This window comes from Pteronotus mesoamericanus, unplaced genomic scaffold (genome assembly GCF_021234165.1).
Source record: "Pteronotus mesoamericanus isolate MK-2021 breed Mesoamerican mustached bat unplaced genomic scaffold, CSHL_Meso_final scaffold_174, whole genome shotgun sequence".
Taxonomy (NCBI): domain Eukaryota; kingdom Metazoa; phylum Chordata; class Mammalia; order Chiroptera; family Mormoopidae; genus Pteronotus; species Pteronotus mesoamericanus.
In genome coordinates this window covers 18,935,515-18,963,504 of record NW_026555309.1, presented here as the reverse complement: position 1 = coordinate 18,963,504, position 27,990 = coordinate 18,935,515, and the positions used below count along the sequence as shown (strand labels likewise).

At 34.7% G+C, this 27,990-nt stretch overlaps 1 protein-coding gene across 4 annotated transcripts in view; it reads right to left on the bottom strand.

Annotated features, from left to right (window-relative positions):
• VPS13B (vacuolar protein sorting 13 homolog B) overlaps positions 1–27,990 on the bottom strand; it is a 673,385-nt gene that overhangs the window by 267,037 nt on the left and 378,358 nt on the right. For all 4 annotated transcript variants that reach the window (XM_054590316.1, XM_054590313.1, XM_054590314.1 and 1 more), the window contains exon 31: positions 2,853–3,056. In XM_054590316.1, coding sequence (XP_054446291.1) covers positions 2,853–3,056 — 204 coding nt within the window. The remainder of the gene's footprint in view (positions 1–2,852; positions 3,057–27,990) is intronic.

The following is a 27,990-nucleotide window of genomic DNA, read 5'->3' as shown; positions in this document are numbered from 1 at the left end:
GAGAAATGGGCAAAAGACTTTAAAAAACATTTTTCCAAAGAAGATACATAAATAGCCAACAAGCATGTGAAGAGTTGCTCAACATTATTAATCATTATCGAAATGCAAATCAAAACCATACCCACTAGGACAGCTATAGACAAAAGAAAAAAAAAGTGTTGGTGAGAGTGTGGGGAAATTGGAGCTCTTGAGTACTGCTGGTGGGAATGCAAAATGATTCAGCCATTTCTTGGAACACAGTTTGGTAGTTCTTCAAAAAGTTAAACACAAAATTACCATATGACTCTGTAATTCTACTCGTGGGTATATCCTAAATACCTGAAAACAAGTACTCCAACACAAATGTTGACAGCAACATTACTCACAAGAGTCAAAAGGTGAAAATAGCCCAACTGTCTAACAGGTAAATGGATAAACAAACTATGGCACTTATATCCAGCAATAAAACACAACAAAGTATTAATACATGCTACAATGTAGATAAACCTCCAAAACATTATGTTAAGTGAATGATCCAGATACAAAAGGTCATATATTATATGAGTCCCTTTAGATAAAATATCCGGAATAGATAAATCCATGGAGATAGAAAGCAGATTGGTGGCTGCCAGGGGCCATGAGGAGGGAAAGAGATGCAGAAAAACTACTTGATGGGTAAAAGGTTTTAGTTTGGGGTGAAGAAAATATTTGCAACTACACAGAACTGGTTGGTGGTCATAGACAGAGGCCGTGGTTCCAAAACATTGTGAATGTAAAAAATGCCACTGAACTATTCACTTCAAGTGGCTAATTCTATGTTATGCTAATTTCAACTCAATCAATTATCCAAACATACACACACATGCATATGCAAACTGTTTATTAAATATATTGAGGAATGACTAGCTGAGATATGACTGAGTTAAGGCTAGATGGTCATAAAGTTTCCAGGGAAAAACAGGCCTATCTTTGTTGATAGAATTTGTGGTTTTTAAGAAATGACGACATGTAAGTTTTTTAAGCTGGTACTATCTAAATCTGGAAGTTGAGTGAAATGGAGGAATGAGGGAACTTGATCCTGGCTGATATCATGTGGTGTCTAGAGGTCAGGGTTGGTGTACTGACGTGCGGTACACTCCAAGATCCTCCCTTCAGGACCGAAACACTTAATCACCCGCAGCCACCAGGATTGCTGCCTGCTGACGGCTCAGGGGCTGCATCCCTCTCCTGAAGTTTACCTTGTTCATTTGTGGGAGATTTTCACATAAATTTATACCCCTCTTTGGGGGTGCATTCAGTCACTTGTCAGTGAAGGGCTATAATTATTTGTTTCATATCATGAAAACACTTAGTGTTAGGAATAAATCAATGGACAGGATGGTGATGAACTCTGTCCTCAGGACCTAGACAAAGTATATAGGCAGTTAGAATTAAAAATGCTGAATGATATAAGAGCATACCCACTAGGACAGCTATGTCCTTGTATGCTCTTATATCATGGGTTTCGGGGGAATTTTTTGTTTGTTTTTATCTATAGTATGAGGTAAAAGTCCAACTTCATTCTTTTGACATTCAGCATGATGTTCAGCATGACGTAGGGGGAAACCTAACCTTTTTTTGTGGGGGCTCAGGGAAGACTCCCTGGAAACTATGATGTCTATTCTGAGACTTGATGAGGCAAATGGAAAGGGCTGGTTAAGAGAAGTCCAGACAAAGAGAAGATCACATACAGAAGCCTCATAGCAAGTGGCAATCACATTTTCAGGAAGCTAAAAGAAGCTCATTATGAAGAGAGCACATTGATCTTAGAAAAGAATGTGGGGACCTGACAAAGAACTTTACAAAAAGCAGTATAGACTACCATGTAATATTTGATTTTAGGCAAATTATTTATCATGTGTAGGCCTTAGTTACTTCATGTGTAATTAAGGAAAGAGTTCTTACCTCTATCATTACTGTGAAATTACTTAAACTGATAAACATATAATCTATTATTAATGTTATCATTATTAATGCCAAGGCATGGATAAATACAGTTTTGATGTCAAAGGGGCAAAACCCCAATGAAATCAGCATTGCAAAAGGCATACAACAAAATCTGCACATAATGTTTTAAAGAAATCCAATCAAAAAACCAGCATGGTATGCTGTCTGCAACAGATGTTGTTGAATCTTATAAATTAAAAAAAAGGTTAAAAGTAACTTTCTTAAATCATAAAAACTGTTTACAACATACCATGTATATTTTTTACAACATAAAATTATGTTTAATGACCAATACCTTCCTCCTAGCAAACGATCCCGCCCTTCCGATGAGAACCATGAAGGGCCTAGGTAGGATGGCCTGGCTCTCTACAAAACCTACAGCTCACATTCGAAAGTAGTTCCTCTTTAAAATTTTCCTGTGAACATAGCTGCTTTTAGATAAAGTGGAGCATTGGTGGGCTCGCCTACTTCCCTATCTAAGTTTAAAGTGGACTTAAAACTTAAAACCAGCCAGAGCCTTTGTTGCTTTTCTCCTCTTATTATTACAAGCAGAGAGACTGAAAAAAATAATCTGACCTTGAATAAAATGGATTTCAAGGGAAAATGTGAATATATCCTTAGCCTGAGGTAGAACCTTTCATCAAGTAGCAATCTTAAAAATAAAAACGCTGACACAATCTCATATTCATAACAATTATGGTGTAATAGTAGGATTAATATGTTTCCCAGTAAAATCATGAGATTCAATTAAAGATATATTTTATGTTTATCACGAAATGCAGAAGCAATACCGAAGCATTCAGGCTGGGCATGCTAAAGATTCTATCACCAAGAGCTCTCCTGGCAATGAAATATTAGAAAGTACAGGTTTCTCGATCAGTTCCTACCTGCTGGCCATATTCCATTCCAGGGCTGGGTTCTGAGAATTTCTCTCACCCTCTGTTGGTGCCCCTCCTGCGCCACTTTCCTTCTCTGGTTTCAGTTGCTCCCACTGCGCAGTGCCAATGTTGATAGACTGCAGGTCTATTTGGTATTGTCTGTCTTCAATTTCTGATCCAGGGTCTCGAAGGATTCCTAAGTTCAAGGCTCTCCTGTAAAGGCAGTGAAAAAAAGTAAACAGATAATACCAATCTTCTATGTTCATTTTGTTCACTGACATATTATCATCATTTCCCCCTTTGGATCACTGATAAATACACTGGTTTAACCAAGCCTATGAGGCAGGTATTAGAAGGTTATCACATATTATGACTTTAAAATGTATCCAAAACTTATCACCTACAGTAATCTATCTTATGATGACTTATATTATTCCCAACTCTGACTTTGTTTTCTGCGAAGCCTTTCCTGATCGCCCTTTCTCTAAACACCCTCTCCCTCCCAAATCTGTGCTCTTCAGGTCTCTCCATACACAGAAGTCTCTCCATATACAAAAACATCACAATGATTTGTCAGTCTTTCTCAGTATATCATTATCTGTAAATGCTGTTTTAATTAATTGCTTTGAACTGACACAAATCTTGAAAATCTCAAGTGAAGAATCTAATCTGTCCATAGCAATAAGAATACACAGGAGACTTTTGGTTCAGATCCACATAAATTCTAACAGCCAATATCTTGGGCATTGGTGGGCTCGCCTACTTCCCTATATTATTTTCCCCATATAAAAGTTGCACTTACTTATTTTAATCTAGCCAGTGCTTTCTACATTTTAAATAAATCCCTTAAACATATTTTAATGTGAATTAACATACTTCAAAAGTCCTTGAAAAAAGGAAAAGTAGTTTTGGAAATACAATTAGTGCTATGTGAGTAGACAGACAAAGCAACCTAGCCCGGCATTAACATCAGGCTTTCTGTTTCCCACAGCACGTGGGGAAACTACATAATCACAAGGTTACAACCACAAAAACACTGAGTTTCATCAGCGTTCTTCATTTAGGCTTGAAATTCCCCATATTTTGTCTTGGCTATATTCCTCCCATCATCCATCTGGGGAAAACATGACTTTGCACTGGTTCTTCTTTCTAATAGAAAAGGGTTTGTGTATTGAGCAACAGCCAGATACTTCTAACCGTGCTAACTGAAAATTTTCAAACTGTCTCAGAATTAAGATTGGAGTGTTTATCTCTGTTTACTTTTGAAATTAACTTATATATTTGTGCTTTTAACCTGATTTGAAAGATTAGAGAAATTTATAGTATTTGGGCATATATCTCCAACTTAAAAGTTAATTGCGAAACCATTTAAATCTGAATGGTAGAAAAAGGGGAAGCAAAAAGATTCACGTGAGCTTTGCTCTCCATCTTTCCAATGACCATAAGCTTGGAGAAACTAACTTCTCTGTGCTTTAGTTAGTTCAGTATTAAGACTAATATAATGATAAATAAAATATATGACTGAAAATTAAACTATTCATAAAGAGGTCCATTATAAATTTTATGACCATTCCTGAAATACATTATCTTATATATTATATACCTAATTCTTAAAGAATACTACATCTAAACATCAACTAATCATAGATACAAAGGCACCAGGATAAAACAAAGTCCACTTTCTAATTATGGGAAAAAATTATAATAAACCTATAAGATAAATGTACTTTAATATTTCCAGGGCCAACTATTTCCAAAGTATGGAATATTAGAAACCTTAAATGAACCTTCTATCTGAAAAAACTAAACTGCTTGAAAACAATTTAAAGTATCTTTTTAAACACATCTCAGAGCTCGCAACATAGAAGAGAAGCCACAAATCCCTCCAAAAAAGTGAAACCAGGAACACTAATAAATAAGTACCCAAAGCCAGCTTTCAGCTGATCACTGTATAGGAAGAGATTAAGCTCAAAGCCCACCCAAGGTGATAGATCTATTTAATAGGAGACCTTGCATATAAAGCTGGGGTTGCAAAGGACTCTATCAGCAGTGAAAAAAATAAACAAAAAGTAACCCTCCTAGGAAACCTTTTGGTGACAGAACAGTTCTGTACCTTAATTGTGATGATGGTTTCATGAATACATATGTGATAAAATGCACAGAACTATGCACACATATACACTCACGAACACAAATGAATGCATGTAAAACTGGTGAAATGTGAATATGATTGTGGATCATAATGATGTCAATTTCCTGGTTCTGATATTGTACTAAAGTTATGCAAGAAGTTATGCAAGACCTGAAACAATAAAACTCCTAGAAAAAAAACATCAGTGTGCTCCTTGACATAGTTTTGGTAATGATTTTTTGGATTTGATGCCAAAAGCAAAAGCAAAAAAATAAAAACTCCAAAATAAACAAATGGAACTATATCAAACTAAAAAGTTTCTACAAAGCAAAGGAAACCAGCAACAAAATGAAAAGGCAACCTTTGAAATGGGAGTAAATATTTGCAAACCATATATCCAAAATATATAAGAAACTCATACAATTCAATATAAAAAAAATAACCCAATTAAAAATGGGCAAAGGGTTTGAACACACATTTTCCCAAAGATATACAAATGTTCAATAGATACATGAAAAAGGTGCTCAATATTTCCAATCATCAGGAAAATGCAAATTAAAACCACCATGAGATATCACCTTATACCTGTTAGTATGTCTGTCAGCAAAAGGACGAGATAACAGGTGTTGGTGAGAACGGGGAGAAAAGAAAACCCTTGTGTACTGCTGATAGGAATGTAAAATGGTACAGCCACTGTGGAAAACAGTAGAGAGGTTCCTCAAGAAATTAAAAAAATAGAACTACCATCTGAACAACCCATCCCACTTCTGGGCATATATCCAAAGGAAATGAAATCATTACCCCAGAAAGGTATCTGTACTCCCGCGTTCACAGCAGCACTGTTCACAACAGCCAAGATACGGAAACAACCTAAGTGTTCATTAATACATGAATGGATCAAGAAATGTGATATATTCTATATGTGATATATAATGTATATGAAATAGTATTCAGCCTTGACAAAAGGAAATCTTTTTATTCGCAAAAACATAGATGAACCTGGAGGATGTTGTACTAAGTGATACAAGCCAAAGACAGACAAATAGTGCATGGTATCATTTATATGTAGAATTTTTTTTAAGCCAAACTGACAGAAACAAAGAATAAGAAAAATCATTGCCAAAGGCAGAGAGGAGAAGTAGAGAAAGATTAGGAAAGGGCACAAACTTTCAGTTACCAGATGAATAAAGTCTGAGGACCTAATGTATAACATGGTGAGTATAGTTGATAGCATTGTATTATATAATTAAAATTTGCTGAAGAGTAGAAATTAAATGTTCCCACCAAAAAAAAAAAAAAAAAAAAGGCACAGCAAGTTAATATGGGGGATGCTAGCTGCGCTTGTTACCTCAATGGTGGTGTGTTCCTTTAATAGTGTATATGCATATCAAGTCAACATATTGTACACTGTAAATATCTTACAATTTTGTCAATTATATCTCAATAAAGCTGGAAGAAAGTTACATGGAGGAAAACTGGAAGGGCACATAGGACTTCATATATTTATATATTTGTAACTTCCTCTAAATCTATTAAGTATTTCAAATTAATTTTTTAAAAAGCCCCCCTGATGCCCATGCAAAAGGCCTTGCATGGAATTGGTACATTATGGGTAAATCTAAACAGATATTATCTTTAAAATATTAAATTAGGCCAAAATTGTTAGGAGAATACAAGCTAAAAATAAGATTGCACAATCACAGTATATAAACTAAAGGATCAGGTAATTTGAGGTAAAGTCTCTAAAGTGTTTGTACCTCAGTGTTTGAGTCTCAGTTCTCAAACTTCATTTTTTCTGAAAAGCTGTTAGAGAAGCGATTTGTTCGAAAATGGCAATCTCCTTTGTTGCCTGAGAGATTCATGAATGATCATACAGGGATCAGCATGAAAGGTTTGTTGGGTAGAGAATCAAGATCTGAAGTTTTGTTAGGCAATCAAGACATTTTTTTCATGAACAACTTGGTCAAGAACAGAAATGTTCGAGAATCGAGCTTTGACTATATTTGGGAGGAGGAAGACAAGGATGCTAACTTCAGATTTTAGTAAGTACACATGTTAAAATAGCTAGAGTAATCACTAAAATAATAGACATGGAACATGTAACTTTCAAATAAATGAGATAAAACTTATAATATAAAGTAAGAAAAAAAGAAAAATCTGGACAAATAACTCATAGAAAGAATAAATCCAAGTGTAACTATAATCACAGTAAACCCAAGTGATTTAAAATGTCCAGTTAAAAAATAAAACTGTCAGACTGGATTTAACAAATCATAGTTTTATTCTGTTTTTTATGAAATATACCTAAAACTTAAGTGCACAAGAATACTGAGTCATAAAGAGGAAAAAATATATACTAAGGAAACAGAAGCCAAAGGAAGCTGGAGTAGTTACATTGACATTTGACAAAACGGACTTTAAGGAAAAAAAATCAATAAAAATACAGTTACTACTGGGATATATAAGACCTACTTTGCCTGAAAGTTAAGACCATTCTAAATTTATTGGTAATAATGTAAAACCAAAATAAAAAAAGAGGCCACTTTGCTGTATCTGAAACTGGTGTGGAAGGGTACTAAATGTAAACTGTGGTTGGAATTTTTTTTAAAAAATCATATAAAAGAAAAACTGACAGATCTACAAAGAGAAATTGACAAATATATCAAACATGGTGGAAAATTTCAGCCCACCTCACTCAGAAATATATTAACTAAGGACATTAAAAAATACTAAGACTAAATAAAATTTTAAAAAGTAATTTTGAAGAAATGGACATAGATAGGACACAGTATTCAACAACTTGTGAATATGTACTTTTTTCAAGCACTCAGAAAAACCAATAAATCATCTGGCTGGCAATAAAGTTAGTTTTAGCTTCAACACATTCCAGTGAATTAGAATCATATGAACTGTATCCTCTGATCATAATACAATTAGTTAGATAGTTTATTTAAAAAAAAACCTACAAAACTATCTATTTTTTGAAATTTAAAAGCACATTTCTTAGTCACTCACTGGTCAAAAAATCATATAAAAATTAAAAAATACTTAAAAACAAAATACTATGTATCAAAGGTTGTAGGATGTAACATGGCACTTACAACTTTATTGTCTAAAATGTTTGTTTTAGCAAAAAAAGAAAAGTTCAAAATTAATGAGGTAAACATAAAAAGGCAAAATAAACTACAAATTACAAGAAAGAAAATAAGAGCAAATATTAATAATTTTTTTAAAAAGCAGAGATCAACAAAACCAAAAATAGACAAACCTCCAGCATTCAAGGAAAATAAACAGATAAAGATAGAAGGCCAAATAAACTATATTTGCAATAAAAGAAGAAATGTAACTATGATGTGGTGATCAAGCAGATAGCAAGAGGATATTAGAAAGATTTATAGGAACAAAAATTTTACAATATTGTGGGGGAAAAATCCTCCCTCCTTAGCACTGTCCTGGAAGACAATTCTTATCCTTTTCACCATGGGATTAATATAAATGTTGTCCCCTCACATCTTACACCAAATATATTACTTCTCCTTTTAAAAATTACTATTTTAAAACTATATTCTGACAGTATAAAACTTCTGGTAATGTAGTAACTGGTGAAAAGCAACCAAATTCTTATTCTCCACATTAGTCACGAAGGTCAAAACTATATCCTCACTATATCTCCTCAAACAAGGGAAACAAAAATATATACATAAATAAATGGAACTACATTAAACTAAAAAGCTTTTGCACAGCAAAAGAAAGCATCATAAAAACTAAAAAGCAACTTACTAAACGAGAAAAGGTATTCCCCAATGATACACCTTTATAAATTTTTGGAAAAAAATCCAAAATTTATAAAGAATTCATACAATTCAGTATCAAAATAAACACAAATAAACCAATTAAAAAATGGGCAGAGATTTTGAATAGACATTTCCTCCAAAGAGGGTATACAGATGGCCAGTAGACATATGAAAAGATGTTCAAAGTCAATCAGAGAAACACAAATTAAAACCACCATGAGATTATCATTACCTTACACCTCTCAGAGAGACTATCATCAAAAAATCAACAAATGAGTGTTGTCGAGGATGTGCACTGCTTGTAGGAATGTGGATTGGTGCAGCCACTGTGAAAAGCAGTATGGAGTTTCCTCAAAAAATTAAAAATGTAATTGCCCTATGACCCAGCAATTCTACTTCTGGGTATACAGTCAAAGAAATCCAAAACACTAATCCAAAAGTGACATTGAGCATCTTTTCATATGTCTATTGGCACTCTGTGCGTCCTCTTTGGAGAAGTGTCTATTCAGGTCCTTCGCCCATTTTTTAATTGGATTGTTTGGTTTTTGGTGTTTTTTTTTTTGTTTGTTTGTTTTTTGTTTTGTTTTTTTTTGGTGTTGAGTTTTATAAGTTCTTTATAAATTTTGGATATTAACTCCTTATCAGATACATCAGTGAAAATGTTCTCCCATTCTGTGGGTTGTCTTTTTTATTTTGTTGACGGTTTCCTTTGCTGCGCAAAAATGTTTTAGTTTGATGAAATATATGCACTCCTAGATTCACTGCATTGTTATTTACAATAGCCAAGATACAAGAGCAACCCAAATGTCCATGAATAAACAAGTGGATAAAATGGCAGTGGTTCATATATGCAATAGAGTATTACTTGGCCATAAAAAACAAATATTTCTTGGCTAAAAAAAGAATTTACGACAAAGTGGATGTATCTAGAGATTATTATTATCAGTGAAATAAGTCAAAGACCACATGATTTCACTTACATGCATAATCTAAAGAACAAAACAAACAAACAAACAAAACAAAAACAGGCTCATAGAGAACAAACTGATGGTTGCTCGGGGTGGGGATTTGGGGGCTGGCTGAACGAGGTGAAGGGGTTAAGAAGTATAAATTGGTGGTTGCAAAACAGTCAGAGGGATATAAAGTACAGCATAGGGAATATAGTTAACAATATACAATGTAATAACTATACATAGGACCAGGTAGGTAGTTGAAATATTGGGGGGACCACTTCATAAATTATGACTGTCTAACCACTATGCTGTACATATGAAACTTATACTAAATAATATTGAATGTCAACTGTAACTGAAAAATAATAATTAAAAAATAAAACTATATCCTATCTAAATAGCTCTCCCTCCAATGAGCTAACTGCATTCATTCATTCAAAGATATTTAGTGGCCACTTCATGCTAGGCAGTGTGACAGGCCCTGGGGCTACTGAGGCAAGTACAGCTTAGAGCCAATTACAGAGCAGTTAATGCTGTAACATGTGTTAGGTACAGAAAGCAAATAAAAGCATATTAGACGCACACCTGACCCAGGTCTGGGGCACCCAGGAAAGAGGAAACGATAGTTAAAGGAGTTCAATCTCATTTCATACAATGAAGAAAGTATTCAGGCTGAGGAAACAACAGGTACAAAGGCCAAAGGTGTGAAAAGCAGCACATCCAAAAACCTTCATGAGGCTCTGAATGATTGGCATGCAGACAGGCGTGGAAGGATGTAAAGCCATCCATCAGGCCAGTGAGGCTTCAAGCCAGACTGGTCACCTTCACAGTGTGAGAGGCCCACACCAGGCCCAGCCTTTGAGGAGGAGGGGTTTGGCCCTGACTTGCCTAGTGAATTAGCATTTTCTTCTCTGTCAACATGGGTACAGAAATTAGCTAGTAGCACAGCAGTCAAGAGCAAAGAAAAACCTGAGTCTCTTTCTTAATTATGAAAATTAAATACAATAACATATAAAGAGCCAAGGAGAGAACTTACCACATCTTAAAAACCTCAGTAAGTGTTCAAAAAAGTCCTCCTACCTTGATTCTCTTCTCAATCTCTGTATAAAGTGAAATGACTCAAAAGAGAGAGGAAGAATGATTTCTTTGGTAGAGCATACATTAGGACTCTACAGTTAAATGCTCTACCACTCAGCTAGATCCCCAAAACATTAGGGTTCTGAAAAAACAAAAGCCTGAGCAAGCAGACCACCAATTACCTTCAACTTAATTAATCAAACTCAATTAATTCTACCCACATCTTCTAATTTTATCGGTTTTTATCAATCTGAAAAGGCCTTAATATCATGCTGGTTAGTAGGCAATAAATACTTTACTTTCTCGGAAACAGTTTACCACAAAAAATGTAGGTCAATTAAAAATACACTTGCAACTTTAATAACACACACTTCAACAATTTTTTAGCATCCTGAGATATCAAATCCAAGAAATATCCATGTATTTCTTCTGCACAGTTTCCCAAGTATAAAATATAAATTATTACTACAAATAATAAAGGTAGTCCACTTGGCTTATTAGTTTAGATTAATATAAAGATAAACTATAAAGAATTAGCTAATATTACAAAATTAACAAGTTTGGTTTGCTTTCTCTCTGATAAAAATAAATATGTAACTTTTATCAGACTTGGAAATAAAATCTAATCTTTTTTTGTTATTATACAATTCTTATAACTTATTTTCAATTCTTTAAAGTCAGAAAACAGCCTTGGCTGGTGTGGCTCATGGATTGAACACTGGCCTGTGAACTGAAAGGTTGCTGGCTCGGTTCCCAGTAAGGGCACATGCCTGGGTTGCAGGCCAGGTCCCCCAGTTGGAGGTGTGTGAGAGGCAACAGATCAATGTATCTCTCACACATGGATGTTTCTCTGTCTTCCTCCCATCCTTCCCCTCCCTCTAAAAGTAAATAAATAAAATCTTTAAAAAAACGTTAGAAAACATACAGTGGTGCATTGATTTACTTCATTATCCAAAATGTACCTACATTTTTCCCCAACTTGAAATATTAACTGAGCTTTATTCTTTAAAGTAAAGATATATCCATTTTGTTTTATGCATACTTAAAACCAATGCCAGTTATTACAAGGTAGAGTATTCCAAGCACTTTTATTTGTTTTTCAATACTAAAGTAAGAAAACATACTGAGAATGTTTTCATTTAAATACCATACATTAACTTTTATTAAGCACTATTAATAATAATAGTGCTTAATAAAATAGGATGTCTTTTGAAGAATATATTTCACATCTCATGGTATACTAGAGATTCTTTGTTTAAAATATAAATACATAAATGGTTACAGACATAGATTTGAAAATTATTTATTTTTATTTTTTCAAAAGCTGGAAATCATTTTACAACTTTTAAAAATGGTATTTTCTCTAAGCAAAGAACTTTATAACTTAAAAATAGCTTGTTAAAAGTAAAAAACAATCTGACTACAATGCAAAAAATCAAAGTATACTTTATTGAAGAGAGCTTTGATTTTGCACTGTGTTTTCCAGGCACAAGAAATAATTGCAAAATCATTAGAGCAAAGAATTCTAATAGAATGGTACTTTACCAGGGAAGTAACTTTAGGAAAAGAACTCTGTGACTTTAGTGAGGACCAGAATGCCTTATATTAACAATGTCCTCCTTAAAAAATACAATGAAAATATCTTAGAAAAGTCTTACATTGTTTCATTTCCTAATTAAATTTTTCCTAGAAATGTTTGATATCGTAAGTAGGAATCAAATTTTGTCTCAAATTCACATACTTCTAAAAGCTCTATGAACTTTGCTCTCCCTCCTTATTGCAGCCTTTAAAACCTTTTAGCAATTCAAATCAGGAAAGGGGGTGAGCCAAGATGCCCATAACTTCCTTACCCTTAACACAAAAAGCTGCTTTATTGGCTAAAATGTAGGAGTTATAATTGTAATTGCTTTGCCCTTCCGAAACTCATCTCCCATACCATATGAATCGTTCAGCAGGTGGTGTAGGAGGATAAAATAAAGTCTGCAATAGTTGGTCAATAACATAATCATAAGGAACCAAAGAAGACTTTAAGTATATAACAGGAAACATAGCTTTAATGTTTTCCTTTTTAAATTGATTTAGTCTGGGTCAGGCCTTTTGTATGTTTACATAAGGAACAGCTCATGTTGAACCATTTACTGCTCAGTGCTGAATAGGCATATCTTGGGAACTCACTGTAAAGAAGTAAAATTCATTACTTACAACTCAATTGAGATCTACAAAAATGTTAAACAAGCCAGAAAATAGGAAAGTAAAAAGAAGTAAAATTTGTATGTCTTGATTAAATTAAATGTCTACATATTTATCACCAATTCTCCAAAAGTAACATAACTTTGAGAATAAAATAGGGTTGGGGACATAAACAGCTGATCATCAGGTTGAGACCAAATGCTGATTCCCATGACTGACGACTCAGGGCGGTAGTTCACGTCTTCTGAGACCAGAAGAGCTTGTTAAGAATATTAGGTTCTCATTTGCAGAGATTCTGATTCAGGAATATGCCATCTCCCTTCTTTGCTGTTTTTCTTTCTTTCTTTTTTTAAGAAAAGATTCTATTTATTTTTAAGAGAGGGGCAGGGAGGGAGAAAAAGAGGAAGAGAAACATCAACGTGTGGTTGCCTCTCAGGCACCCCCTACTGGGGACCTGGCCACAACCCAGGCATGTGCCCTGAATGGGAATCAAACTGGCGACCCTTTGGGTCACAGGCCAGGCACTCAATCCACTGAGCCACACCAGCCAGGGCTGTTTTTCTTTTTTTAATCTGAACTAGCAACTTTATTGATTATAAAAACCACATGTGAAAGAGCATCAGTCACATCTCTTTGATTTGAACATATCTTTGCTATCTGAACTGAGGGGAATGGGATTAAGGACCAATAAATCTAAGGCTATTTCATTTATAAAACAGAGAAATTAATACTTGTCCTGCGTCCTTCACCAAGTTATTTAGAGGAAGCATCTCTTCTTTTCAAGACCAAGATCTCTGTTAATTTGACTTCAACATTAAAAGCTGGTTCAATTTCTGTGTTTTCACCTCCATGTACTTAGCCACAGGGCTTGGCACATGATAGGATTTTAATTCATGAAAGTTGAATACGTGACAAATATCTTCATTTGTCACTTATTCCCTTCATTTCCCTTGGAACTTGACTCAATCACTTCTTCCTTTTTCTCTTCTGCCTCTTTACATTTCAGGCTAGAGAGACGCTCTCTCCCTCAGACCCTGCATCCCGCTCGAGCTACCACTCTCTCTCATGCCCCTTTTAACCAGAATTGTATTTTTCTCAGTGTTCCTATTTCCTCACAATTTATTCTCTCCTTGAACCAAGAACAATCAGGTGTACTCATTATCTATTCTCTAAAATTTTCCTGCAAAGGCCCTAATTAATTTTCTAATTACCAGATCCAACAGATGGTTTCCGGTCATTAATTCACCTGACATTCCTGGTTGTCCGACAAGTGACAGTGGCAGCAGAGCATGCTGGTGAAGAGCACAGACTACTTACTCGGCCTGCTGGGATGCACGGGTCTGACTCTGTCACCTGCTGCTCGGTGCCTTAGGGCAGATTAAAGATTCAGTGTTTCGCTTTACTCGTTTGAAAAATGAAGTCATTGAGGGGAGTCAAATGAGTTAATGCCTTTAAAGCAGTATCTGATGCAGAATAAATAACTACCATATATTAGAAGCTATTACTATCACAATCTTGCTCATTCCTGAAATTTTATTCCATGAGCTTGTGTGGCACCACACTCCCTCAACTGTCCCTTAATCCCCTTTACTATATTCTTTTCTTCTGTTTGCCTCTTCAATAGGTGTAATATCCAGGGCTCCATCTTTAGTTACTTTATGCTTTGTACGCACTCAGTAGCATAACTGATTCACAAATGGCAGTAGATGTATTTCTCAATTATATCTCTAGTGAAGAAGATACATTTCCTAGAATGCCCTTACATTTTCTGGCCCAGTCCATTCTACAGTATGAATGGCACACATCTGCAAGAGAGTTGGCTACTCTTAGGGTCTCCTAGTCAAGGAAAGTGCAGTATAATAATACCATATTAAGAGTATAGTTTTAATGTCAGAATTATGTTCACATTCTGGTTTATCACTTATAAGCTATTTATCCTTGCAAAAGTCAACTAATTAAATGAGTATCAGTTTCCTCCAAAGGGACAATGCTCCCTAGCTATAATAGGTTTCCTTTTGGAGTAAATTGGGTAACTTTAATGAGCATGCCTAGTATCTATAAACGATACCTGCTTATTGTTATTACTATAGTGGGTAAGAAAGAAGCTGACCAGCCTGTTTTGAGTCTGAATCCAGCGGTCTCACTTACTATGTACTATAAAATCCAAAAGAATGCCAAGGATATAGAGACTTCAGTTTAATCGAATAAGCCTTATAATAATTTTTTGAGTTAAAAAAATAATTTCTCACCCTCGCTGGTGTGTATCACTAGATTGAGTGCCAGTCTGCAAACCAAAGGGTCACCAGTTTGATTCCCAGTCAGGGCATGTGCCTGGGTTGCAGGCCAGGTCCCCAGGGGAGGCACGCGAGAGGAAATCACACACTGATATTTCTCTCCCTTTCTCCCTCCCTTCCCTTCTGTCTCAAAATAAGTAAAATCTTAAAAAAAAATAAAGAAAATAATTTCTCATTATTTCTAGTCTAAGTGATAAATTAAAACATTTATCATGCATTTAACATTCTCAAAAGAAAAAGGGGTTTTATAAAAGAAAAGCAAAAACAAAGTTATCCAATTATTAAATTATTTTCTAAAAATTTATACTTTCTACAAACTAAAATTAATTTTAATTAATACAAACATTATAATAAGCAATTTACCTTAAAAATGATTGTATGGGGGCAACTTTAAAAATAATTTTTCTAGTCATACTAATACTATGTGATAATGTGTACAAATCTACATGATATGAATAAAATAATGATATGACAGCAGTATTTACCAATTATGTTCTTTTTAGTGCTAAATTACAGCCAATTTCATTAGAATATAAAATACTTGTATCTTTCTGCTTGAAGTTTCTCACAATACTCTCACTAGTTAAGCAAATAAGAAATTTTATTTTTACAGTTTACCTTCAGGAAACCGGCTTTGAATTTTTTTCTTTAACAAGCAGTAAAGACTGGGCTGGTAAGTCCTCATTTGCTCACTAATGTCATAAATGGGGTATATTGCAAGATGATATAAAAAAATATAGGGTACACAATGTGTGGTCAATGTGAAAAGTATACCAAACTATACTAAACAACTCCCACCTCAAGGTTCAAAAGAGATGCACTAACTGAACATAAACTGCACTCAAAAATTTGTGAATGTGATCAAAGAACATATTGGTCTCAGAGAAATTACTGAGAAAGAGATGTACTAGAATACAGAGAAATTAAAATGCTATTTCAATTTTGTTAAAAAATAATGATAATGTTTACAAAACAATTATTAATCAGAAACTTTTTGAGAACTTAGAATCAAAAGTGGTATATATTAGGAGTTACATAAATTAAGAATACATTAAGACTGGGTGGAGGAGTGAATGGAAGCCACACTGACCTCCTCCCAGGACCAAACTGGAATTATAACTAAATTGTGGAGAAATCACCTGGAACAAACAAGTGAACAAAAGCCAGAGAGGAGCCTTATAACCTCAGACAGGCAGAAAAATCAGCTTTAGAACAAAATAACTGGTAAGGAGTGCAGTAGAGACTTGAGAAGATAGGCTGGGTGCCCAGGCGTGGCAGCAACAGAGGGATATTGAAACGGCCAGGAGGATCCCCCTGAGAAGAGCAAGGTCTAAACTGTAAACGAGGATCTCCAGCCTATAGCACCAGAGCCCAAAAAGTACACAGATAACATTACCAGCTGCGAAAAGTGGCAGGGTTGCTCTCTGCCAGAGACAGGCAGCTTGAGATGCAAAGAGCCTTTCAAAGGGCCAACACGTGTTTATTTGCAGCCACTTAGCCTGGTTTCCAGCAAAGGTGGGGGCGCCTGAAGAGAGACTGGAGATGGAGGCTTTGGGGAGGGAACTGAGAGAGCAGCTGATGGGATCCCGGGGCTGACTCCTCTCCCATACAGCAGCAGCCATCTGGCTCAGGCAGAGCACTCCCCTGAGTGGCAGTAGTGTGAGAGAATCCATTAACCCCACTCCAAGAGGGACTCTGCCCCACCCTGGGGTGCCTAAGCCTGACCGCTGAGTGCAGACTGACTAGATTAACAACTGCAGGAGACAGCCACAGACCGGAGATTCCTGGAAGTCTCAAACAGACTACCAATGGTCACAAAGGGTCAACATCTGACATCATCAGGGGCAGATCCAGAAAGAAAAAACAGCAGTCTCCTACCATAGAAGTTCACACCATAAAGCCAGGAAATCAAGACAGATTAATTTAAGAAGCAGAAGCAAAATAGGAGAGTCTCACAAATAATAGAAAGACAAAGAAACACCCCCACCCAGTCGAAGGGAAAGGGGAATCCCCAGAAAGAGAACTAAATGAAATAGAAGCAAGTAAACTATCAGATGTTGAGTTCCAAACAACAGTTCTAAGGAAGCTCAATGAGCTCAGTGAGCTCCAAGAGAATTACAAAAAACTTAGGGAAACTACAAGGAACTTTCTGAAAACTCTATCAGCATGAAAAAGGACATAGAAATGATCAATAGGAGACAAGAGGAAATGAAGAATACAATTTCTGAGTTGAAGAACACAGTAGAAGGAATCAAAAACAGGCTAGATGAAGCAGAGGATCAAATCAGTGAGCTGGAGGATAAGGTAGAAAAAAGCTCCCAGAAAGAGCAAGAAAAGGAAAAAAGACTCAAAAAGAATGAAGAGGCATTGAGGGAAATGCAGAACAATCTGAAACGTAATAATATCTGCATAATAGGGATACCAGAAGGAGAAGAGGATGAGGAAGAGATAGAGAACCTGTTTGAAAAACTAATGATGGAAAACTTCCCCCATTTGAGGAGAGAAAAGGTCACACAAGTCCAGGAAGCACAGAGGGCCCCATTCAAGAGGAACTCAATGAGGCCTACTCCAAGACACATCATTATTAAAATGGCAAATATCGAAGACAAAGAGAGAATCCTGAAGGCAGCAAGGGAGAAACAGGTAGTAACATATAAGGGAGTCCCAACGACTAGCAGCTGACTTCTCAACAGAAACACTGCAAGCTAGAAGGGAGTGGCAAGAAATATTCCAAGTAACGAATGCAAAGACCTGCAACTAAGACTGCTCTACCCTGCAAGGCTCTCAGTTAAAATGAAAGGTGAAATAAGGAGTTTCCTAGACAAAAGAAGGCTGAAAGAATATACCTCCACCAAACCAGCACTGCAAGATATCCTAACGGGCTGCTTTAAGAAGATGAAGAAAAAGAATCTATGAATACCCAGTTCCTTCCACAGTCACCAATACTTGACATTGCCAATATTTTTAATACTTATTAATCTGATTGTGACAATGATGTGTTATTTTAATTGCTACTTTATTATTTGTTGAAACTAAACCTGTTTTTGTATATTTCTTGCCTATTTCCATTATTTTTAAAAAGCTTTAAATGACTTTTTGGTATTCTTTATCCATTCTTTGATTAAATGTTTACAGAATTTTTTTTCCTAAAAAAACCCAAACAAACTATTAACCCCTTTTCAGATGTGTTGCAAATACTTTCCTATTCCATTACTCGTCTTTAACTTTTTTTTATATGTATATTAGCGTTTAGCCTTAAATGTTTACTATAATCATATTGTCAATAGTTTATAGCTTCTGGGTTTGAATATTTTACTTCAGGGTAAAAAAAATATTATTTTGTATTTTCTCCTAAAACTCCTTAGATTTTACATATTGATTTTTAACTCACCTGAATATTTTCTGTATAAGGTGTGAAACAGGGCTCTGTATTTGTTTTATTTCTAGTAATAGTGGTCCATGCAACTTATTTGTTAAATAAGCCTTATTTTCCCCCATTGATCTGAAATACCAACTTAATCATACTTTACACTGTTAGACAGTATACACATTTGTTTCTAGAATACTCATTTTATTTCATTGATCGACTTGATTATTTCTGTTCTGGTGTCATGTTGTTTACCTGCTGAGACTTTATAATGGATTTAAATTTTTAAATATTTTATAATGGATTTTGACATTTAAAAAAATAAATAAATAAATAAAAATTAATCTGAATTTAAAAAAAAGAAAGAAGGAACTCCTACCTTTTGTGACAACATCGATGGAACTTGAGCATATTATGCTATGTGAAATAAGTCAGTCGGTGAAGGACAGATACATAAAATCTCACCTGTAAGTGGAATCTATTCAATAAAATAAACTAACGAACAAAATAAACCACAGGCAAGGAAACATGGAGCAGACTGGAAATGACCAGAGGGGATGGGGAAGGAGGACAATGGTGCAAAGAAGGGGAAGGGACTAGACTGTGGGAGCTGGGGGTGGGGTGGTGGGTTGGAGGAGGGCAAAGGAGGAAAATTTGAGACAACTGTAATAGAATAAACATGATTTTAAATAAATAAATAATAATTTTGAAAAAGGAATAAATTAAGCCAAACCAAATCCGTTACCTTGTTGGGTTGTATTACCATGATAACAAATGAGAAAAAAAGGCATCAATACTATGGAACTTAATGTTATAAAGATGTGTAAGTGACTAAGGTACATTTTTAATAGAGAAATATGGACTTGATGAAAACATAATAAAATGGATTTATAGCTGGCTTAATACCAAATCCAAATAACATTTATTTGGAGTCAGGTTTCTAGTAACATGCCAGAGGATTTGGCCCAATTCAATAGTTTTTTCATTAATTTTAATAAATTTATGTAAATCAGTCATTTCAAAGTTTCAGATGACAAAGTTGGGAAGTACAACTAATATATTAGAGAATCAGGATTCTATAAAATCTTAAAATATTGAAACAAAGAGTCAAAAACCAGTTAGATGAAATTTAACCAGAAGAAATGCAAAATTCCATAAGTAGGTACAAATAGCTAACTCTGTAAGTACAAGATGTAAAGGAGATAGAGTGACAAAACTTCACAATAGAGAAAAGCAGTAACAACAACAACAAAAAGACTGGAAAAGTTAGGCTGGCATATGAGAAAGAATAGAAACATAAGCATTATCAAGTGTCATTCTAGCCTTTTAGTTTTTAAATAGCGTAACACAATACATAGTGTATTTTCACAGGATTAGGCAATCTCTTCCTTATTACACTAATACAATACTGCAAATCTAAAATACGATTCTTTCATGAATATTCAAACATTACATTTTTGAATGAGTGCATTTTATTTTTACAGCTTCAATTTGATTAGTAATATATAATAATTCATTGACACAATGGGATTTTTTTGAGAATGTTATAATAATATATTATAGGTAAGCTTACATAAAATCCTCAAGGATTCCTGAAAGGTGCCAAATACTTAACATAAAAGTTAACTTCTTACATATATTAGAGTCCAGAATGGCCTAAGTCAGCAGTGGAGTTTCCTGCAATTTCCACATAGGTGACTCTGGAAGACTAACTGTAAATTTAGTAAAACCTCGACATTCATTAGGTTTTTTAAAAGTTTTTAATGTCTCTGAGGACAATAACAAAATAAACAAATGAAATTTATAATATGTTCCTATTAAGAGATAGTTGGACCTCCTAGTTGCTTCTAATGTTTCTGTAACATGTATTTGGCAAACCTCCTGACTTACGATTTTTCTATAAAATCTACCAGGGCTGTAACTCCTATTTACATAAATCATGAACTACGTGAATTTTAATCCAACAGCATTACCACCTTTCCCATTCAGGTATTTTCTTCATATCTTCACTCATTTTTTATTTCATTTACTCAGAACATTTGATTTTAGTAGCCAACAGTTTACTTATTTTCAAATCCATTTTGAGTGTTTCATTTGAATATGTCTATGAAATTCTCTTGCTATTGTAATATTCCTTCTTTCTCAATCATCATCCATCATCTCCTACTCCTAGGTTATATTTACAAAGACTTGCTTACAAAAATTATTCAAGAGAAGATAAAAAATGGTGGCACAGAAGGTGGATGTTACACTCACCTTCTTCCAGGACCAAACCATAATTACAACTAAAATATAGAGCAAGCAATCTGAATAACCAACTGAAAACTAGCTGAAGAGAAGTCTTATAACTAAAGATTTACAGAAGAAGCCACATCAAGACTAGTAGGAAAGGAGATGTAGAAAGGACTGGTCCCACTCCCATGGGCAGCAGCTGAGATTCTGGAAAATTTTCTCAGCTGAAAGGGTTCCCCCTGAGAAGTGTGGTATTTCAAACCTAAGCTGGGTTCCCCAGTCCAGAGCAAACGCTCTTATAACATCTGGCTGTGAAAATCAGCAAGGATTCTGTTCACCAGGGAGAGAGAGAAGTCTGCTACAGACACAGATAAATTCTTAAAGGGCCAATGCACAAAATCTAGTCCGCAGCCACCCACCCTGGGCTCTAGCAGAGGGTAGAGCAAACTGGAGAATCATGAGGAGAGTCTGGGGTTTGTGACTGGGGAGAGAGCTGAAAGGCACAGCCACCAGGATCCCTGTGCTGAGACATTCCCCATACTGCAGAAGCCATCGTTCTTGGGTGGAATACTCCTCTCCTTAAGGCATCAGCCCCAGGGGAAACAACAGCTCTTCCCTCTAGACTCCCTACTGCTTGCCACCCTTGTGGAGCTTTCAAACTGTGGAGTCAGCTGCCAACAAAATGAACAATCTTAATGAGATGGGTAAATTTCTGGAAACATACAATCTGCCAAAACTGAATCAGGGAGAATCAGAAAACGTGAATAGACCAATGACAACTAATGCAATTGAAGCAATAATAGAAAAAAAATAACAACTCCCAACAAACAAAAGTCCTGGATGGGATGGTTTCATATGTAACTTTTACCAAACATTCAAAGAGGAACTAACACCTATCCTTCTCAAACTATTCAAAAAAAAATTTCAAGAGGAGGGAAAACTCCCAAGCTCATTTATCAAGGCTAGCATTATCCTAATTCTGACATCAGATAAAGATACTACAAAGACAGAAAATTATATGCCAATATTCCTAATGAACATAGATGCTAAAATCCTCAACAAAATATTAATAAACCAGATCCAGGAATATATTAAAAAGATCACACACTATGAACAAGTGGGATTTATCCCAAGGATACAAGGTTAGTACAATAAAATGTGATGCACTTCATGAACAAAATGAAAGATAAAAAAATCACAATTATATCAATGGATGCAGAAAAAAACATTTGATAAAATCCAGCAACCATTTATGATAAAAAAAAAAATCTCTCAGCAAAGTGAGAATAGAAGGAAGAAACCTCAATGTTATAAAAGCCACATATGACAAAACCACAACCTACATCATACTCAAAGGGCATACAAGCATTTCCTTAAGATTAGGAACAAGACAGGGATGACGGCTTTCACCACTCTTATTCAACATAGTACTAGAAGTCTTTGCCACAGCAATCAGACAACAAGAAGAAATAAAAGGCATCCAAATTGGAAATAAAGTAAAACTGTCATTATTTGCTGATGATAGAATACTGTATATAGAGAACTCTAAAGATTCCATCAAAAAACTATTAGAACTGATAAATGAATTCAATACAGTAGTAGAATACAAAATAAAAGTCCAGAATACAGTTGAATTTATATACACTGATATTGAACTCTCAGAGAGGGAAACTAAGAAAATAATCCCATTTACAATTGCATCAAAAAATAAAATAACTTGGAATAAATTTAACCAAGCATGCAAAGGACTCATACATGTAAAATTATAAGACACTAAAGAAAGAAACTGAAGAAGATACTAATAATTGGAAGCATATACTGAGACCTGTCTGGAAGAAGCCTAGCCATTGTAAATATAATGAGAATGGTTTGCACAACATTGATATAACCAGGGAGCCAAAGAGAGTGGACTGGAATGTACATGTGTGAATAATGACGACTTCACTGTACAAGTATGTGGGGGCAGTACATGCTATTGAGTGAGCATGTGACTATGTGGCTGTCATACTCAAAATGACTGAGCAAGCAGAGCAACAAATCTGCATCCAATTTTGTGTTAAGCTTCAATATTCCTCCACAAAAACTATTTAGATGATTGAGAAGGACACAGCTATAGGCAACTGGTGATTGGCAGCTTCATTAGGACAACACACTCACTCACGTAGCATGTCTTATGCAGAGTTTTTTGACAAAACATGAAATCACCCAGGTGACTCAGTCCCCATACAGCCAAGATTTGGTGCCTTGCAACTTCTGTCTTTTCCCAAAACTAAAATCACCTTTGAAAGGGAAGAGATTTCAGGCTGTCAGTGAGATTCAGGAAAATATGACAGGGCAGGGGATGGTAACTGGGAGAACTGTGTGAGGTCCCAAGGTGCACACTTTGAAGGGGACTGAGGTGTCACTGTCCTAAGTACACTGTTTCTTATATCTTTTATCTTTTTCAATAAATGTCTCTACTTTTCACAGTACATAGCTGGATACCTTCTGGACAGACCTCATACTATGTTCATGGATAAGAAGAATTAACATCATTAAAATGTCCATACTACTCAAAGCAATCTATGGATTCAACATAATTCCCACCAAAATACTAATGATATATTTTACAGAACTAGAACAAATATTTCAAAAATGTACATGGAACCATAATAGACACCAAAGAGCCACAGCAACACTGAGAAAGAAGAACAAACTTGGAGAAATCATGTTACCTGATATCAAACTACGCAACTGATAAAAGACCACAGCAATCAAAATAGCATGGTACTGGTATAAAAAACAACATACAGGTCAATGGAACAGAATAGAGATGCCTGAAATAAATCCACGCCTTTATGGTCAATTAATATTAGAGAAAGGAGGCAAGAACATTCAATTGGGTAAAGAGAGTTATTCAATAAGTGGTGTTGGGAAAATTTGACAGATAGGTGCAAAAATGAAAGCAGACCGCCTTCTTACACCATACATAAAAATAAACTAAAAATGGATTAAACACTTAAATGTTAGACTCACAGCCATAAAAATTCTAGAAGAAAACATAGAGAGTAAAACCTCAGACCTTAATCATAGCAATATTTTTTCTGACATAACACTTTGGACAAGGGAAACATAAGAAATGATAAACAAGTGGGACTATGCCAAACTAAAAAGTTTTTGCATAGCAAAGAAAACCATCAAGAAAATGAAAAGACAACCCATGGAATGGGAGGGTATATTCACCAATGATACATTTGATAAGAGGTTAATATTCAAAATTTATAAAGAACTTATCAAACTCCACACCAAAACAACAAACAATCCAATTTAAAAATTGGCGAAGGACCAGAATAAGACACTTCTCCATAGAGGTCATATCGACGGCCAATAGGCGTATATAAGGATGCTCAACATTACTAATCACTACAGAAATGCACATTAAAATCACAGTGTGGTATCACCTCACACCTATCAGAATGGCTAACATCAATAAATAAATAAAAAACAAGTGTTGACCAAAACGTGGAAAAAGGGAAACCCTTGTGCACTGTTGGTTGGAATACAGACTGGTGCAGCCACCATAGAAAGTAGTATAGAGTTACCTCCAAAAAATTAAAAATGGAACTGCCTTATGACCAAGAGATTCCACTTCTGGGAATAATATCCAAAGAAACCCAAAATACTAATTCAAAAGAATATAAGCACCCATATGTTCACAGAATCGTTTTTTTAAAATAAAAAAGAAGGAAATCTTACCCTCTGTGACAGCATGGATGGATCAGGAGAATTATGCTAAGTGAAATACGCCAGTCAGAGAGAAAGACAAATATCATGATTTCACTCATATATAGGATCTAATGAGCAAAATTAACAAATAAAATCTAAACAAACTCATAGAGGAAACAGACCGGCAGCTGTTAGCAGAGAGGGGTTTGTGCGATGAGTGAAAAAGATGACATGATTAAGAAATGGTAATAGAAAAAAAAACAATAAAGATTAAAAAGAAAAAAGAACTGACAGACACAGACATTATGGTGATTACCAGAAGGAAAGAAGGGTGTGAGAAGGCTGAAGAGAGTGCAAAGCGGGTATGTGGTGATGGAAGGAGACTTGACTTGGGGTGGTGAACACACAATTCAATATGCAGGTGATGTATTATAGACCTGTACACCTGAAACCTACATAATTTTATTAACCGATGTCATACAAATTCAGTAAAAATAAAAAATTTTAAACCATTGTTATTTAAATCAGAATTGACTCCCTTTAACTCAACTAGAGTGTCAACAGTATTAACAGTATATTAAACACATTAATTAGTAATTAAAAATGAAATTTTAATAGACTAGAAATGTTCATGGTCTATGTATAATTAAGTACAAAAGTAAGTTCTTTGTAATTTTTCAAGTACCTTCTATAATATAAAACACTGTAACCCCATAAAAGTATTTATTAAAAGCAAACTGCAGCTGTAATAGTTGCATTACATGTAAACTATTTTTAAATCTAAATAGCTTGGCGAATCTTTAATAAAATTTTACCAAAGAAATCTCCCTTTATCTCTCACCGAACTCATTGTTAGAGTATGCTTGTAATTTTTATCATTTCAACATTTTTCTCTTTAATTACATTCTTTTATTCCACAAGACTTTGATTCTTTTACCAAACTATGAAGTATTTTATTGTACAATACAAAACATAAATATACACAATAGTATCAATATAATAATAATACCAATATACATTTGTACACAATTTAATGGTTTGCAAAGGGCATTCCACTATCATCTCAGGTAAATTGCCAGGTACTGGGTGCATCAGATAGACTCCATTTTCCAGATACTGATGCTTTAAGTAAGTAGGCTGGGCAGTAGCAGAGTGGCAACTGAAAACCACATCTTCTCACTACAAATTCAGTCCTCTCTTTTGCCTCATTTCTATATTTATTAATGTGATCACTGGTTTTAAAAATAAAACATAAGTTTATACTTTATCAAAATGTATTATGTGTGATATATAGTTGGGTGAAAAACAGATTTTAAACTAAACTTTATATAGACAATATTCCCAAGAGTAAACTAGACTGGATTTAAAACAAGAAGTTGGTGAGAGAGGGAACCTTTAGATTTGGTATATAGCAAGTAAACTCCGTTTTTAAAAGTGTTGGCACATTATTTTATATAGTTGATAATGTAGAGAATTGCTTCAGACACACAATCTCACAAAACTGGTCAAGAAGACCAGAGGCCATAGGTCAAGATTCTCAACTTTATATACATAATCGTTAAGCAAGTCTCCTTATTTGTAAAGGAAAACTGTACTTTTAAAAAATGCAGCAATAGTTCAGGAAATTGATTAATACATGATGTTAAAAATATAAATATCTCAACATGCAAAAATATCAGAAAAAGATAGGTTTTTCTTTTTTAAAGAAAGGTGCCAATCAAGAATATTCTAATAAGCAATAAGTACACAGTCTAACATTTGATTTAAAATTTTGGTATATTTTCCCTTATTGTAGAGTAGCATAGTGCCCTTCTATCACCGTACATTAGAGGACACATAATTATACATCTAATTGCATTAAGGTGTTGCCTCTAGTTGCAAAGAACAATTTTCCCAAGGGCGCTCTGCTCACAACCAGTCCCTAAGACAATTCTGCTTGTAGTGTCTAATACCACACTACTGATGGTGTTTTCTCAGAGTTGAGACTGCCATTTCTCAATGGCAACTCTGACATACAGCTACTAGAAATGTAAATCTGATAGAATCACTTTGGAAGACAATCTGGTGACATCTAACAGAGCTGAAGCTCTGCTAAACTTAGGATTTAGGAATTCCAGTCCTAGATATATACCCTAGAGCCATGCTGCCCAATACAATAGCTACTAGTTGTAGTATGTGGCTACTAAAAATAAGGTAGGGCACTCATAAAATTAAAAATTTAGTTGCTTAGTCACCATAGTCAGTTTACGTGCTCAACAGATACACTGGCTATGGGCTACTTTATTGGACAGTGTAGATATAGAATATTTCCATTATCACAGGAAGTTCTTTTGTAAAACACTGTCCTAAAGAAATTATTTTTTATATATATTGTTCACAGAATATGTGAACAAGAAAAATATTGAATATTAATACTATGTTATAGAGAATAATAAAAAACTTATACATGCATTAATAGAAGCAAAGATAAATATCCTGGCATATTCATGAAAAAGAGTATTAAAGTGCAGTGAAAATCTATGAATGAGATTATGAATAACCAGCTGATGAGTCTTACATACATAAGCACTGAAAGCGAAACAAAGACAAATACTTACATAAGGTAGAGTTAAAAACAAGAAGCAGAACAGAGATAAGTAACGGGTATAGGAAGCATTTTCTTATTCTCTATACTGTTTGGATATAGTTGTTTCAATAAAAGGCCAGTCAGAACTATAATGCAGTGGTTAAAAGCTCAAGTTAGCTGTGTGATCTTGGGTAGCCCTAAACTTTGTTTTCTCTGCTGGAAAAATGTGAATAATCGAACTAAGAAAGTGACCTAGAGCTGTAGTGAAAATTAAAAGAGGTAAAATATGTGAAAGTACTCTGAAACTGTAAAATACTTTGCAAATGTTAACTAGTATTAAATAGGTCTTAATACTACAAAGCAAATATTATCTGGAAATTTTAAACTGGCATAAGCCTCTTGGGTAGGTAGGATAAGTTGGGCTATTTTTTTTAAAATATAAAATATTACAATTTCCTACTTTGTCAGTGATAGTTTAATTTTGCATAAGCTGGAACTAGAGATGAAATCCAATCTCCTATTTAATGAATACATTACAATTATAAATATGACAGCGAATACAAATAAGTGCTCAAAAATATTTCTGAATAGTTACTATATGCCAGTCAAGTTCTAAATACTTGACATGTGTCAATTTATGTAATCCTCATATCCCATGAGGTAGGTAGTATACATTACAGATAAGCAGGTTTGGGTAGTTGAGTACCCTATGTTGGCCAACGTCTAATTGGCTAGTGAGTGGAAAGTCTGGAACTTGAATCTAGGCAGTCTCAAACCAGAATTTGTGCTCTTTAAGTACCTGCTAGCTCCTTGACACTGTGTTTAATACTCTAAAAAC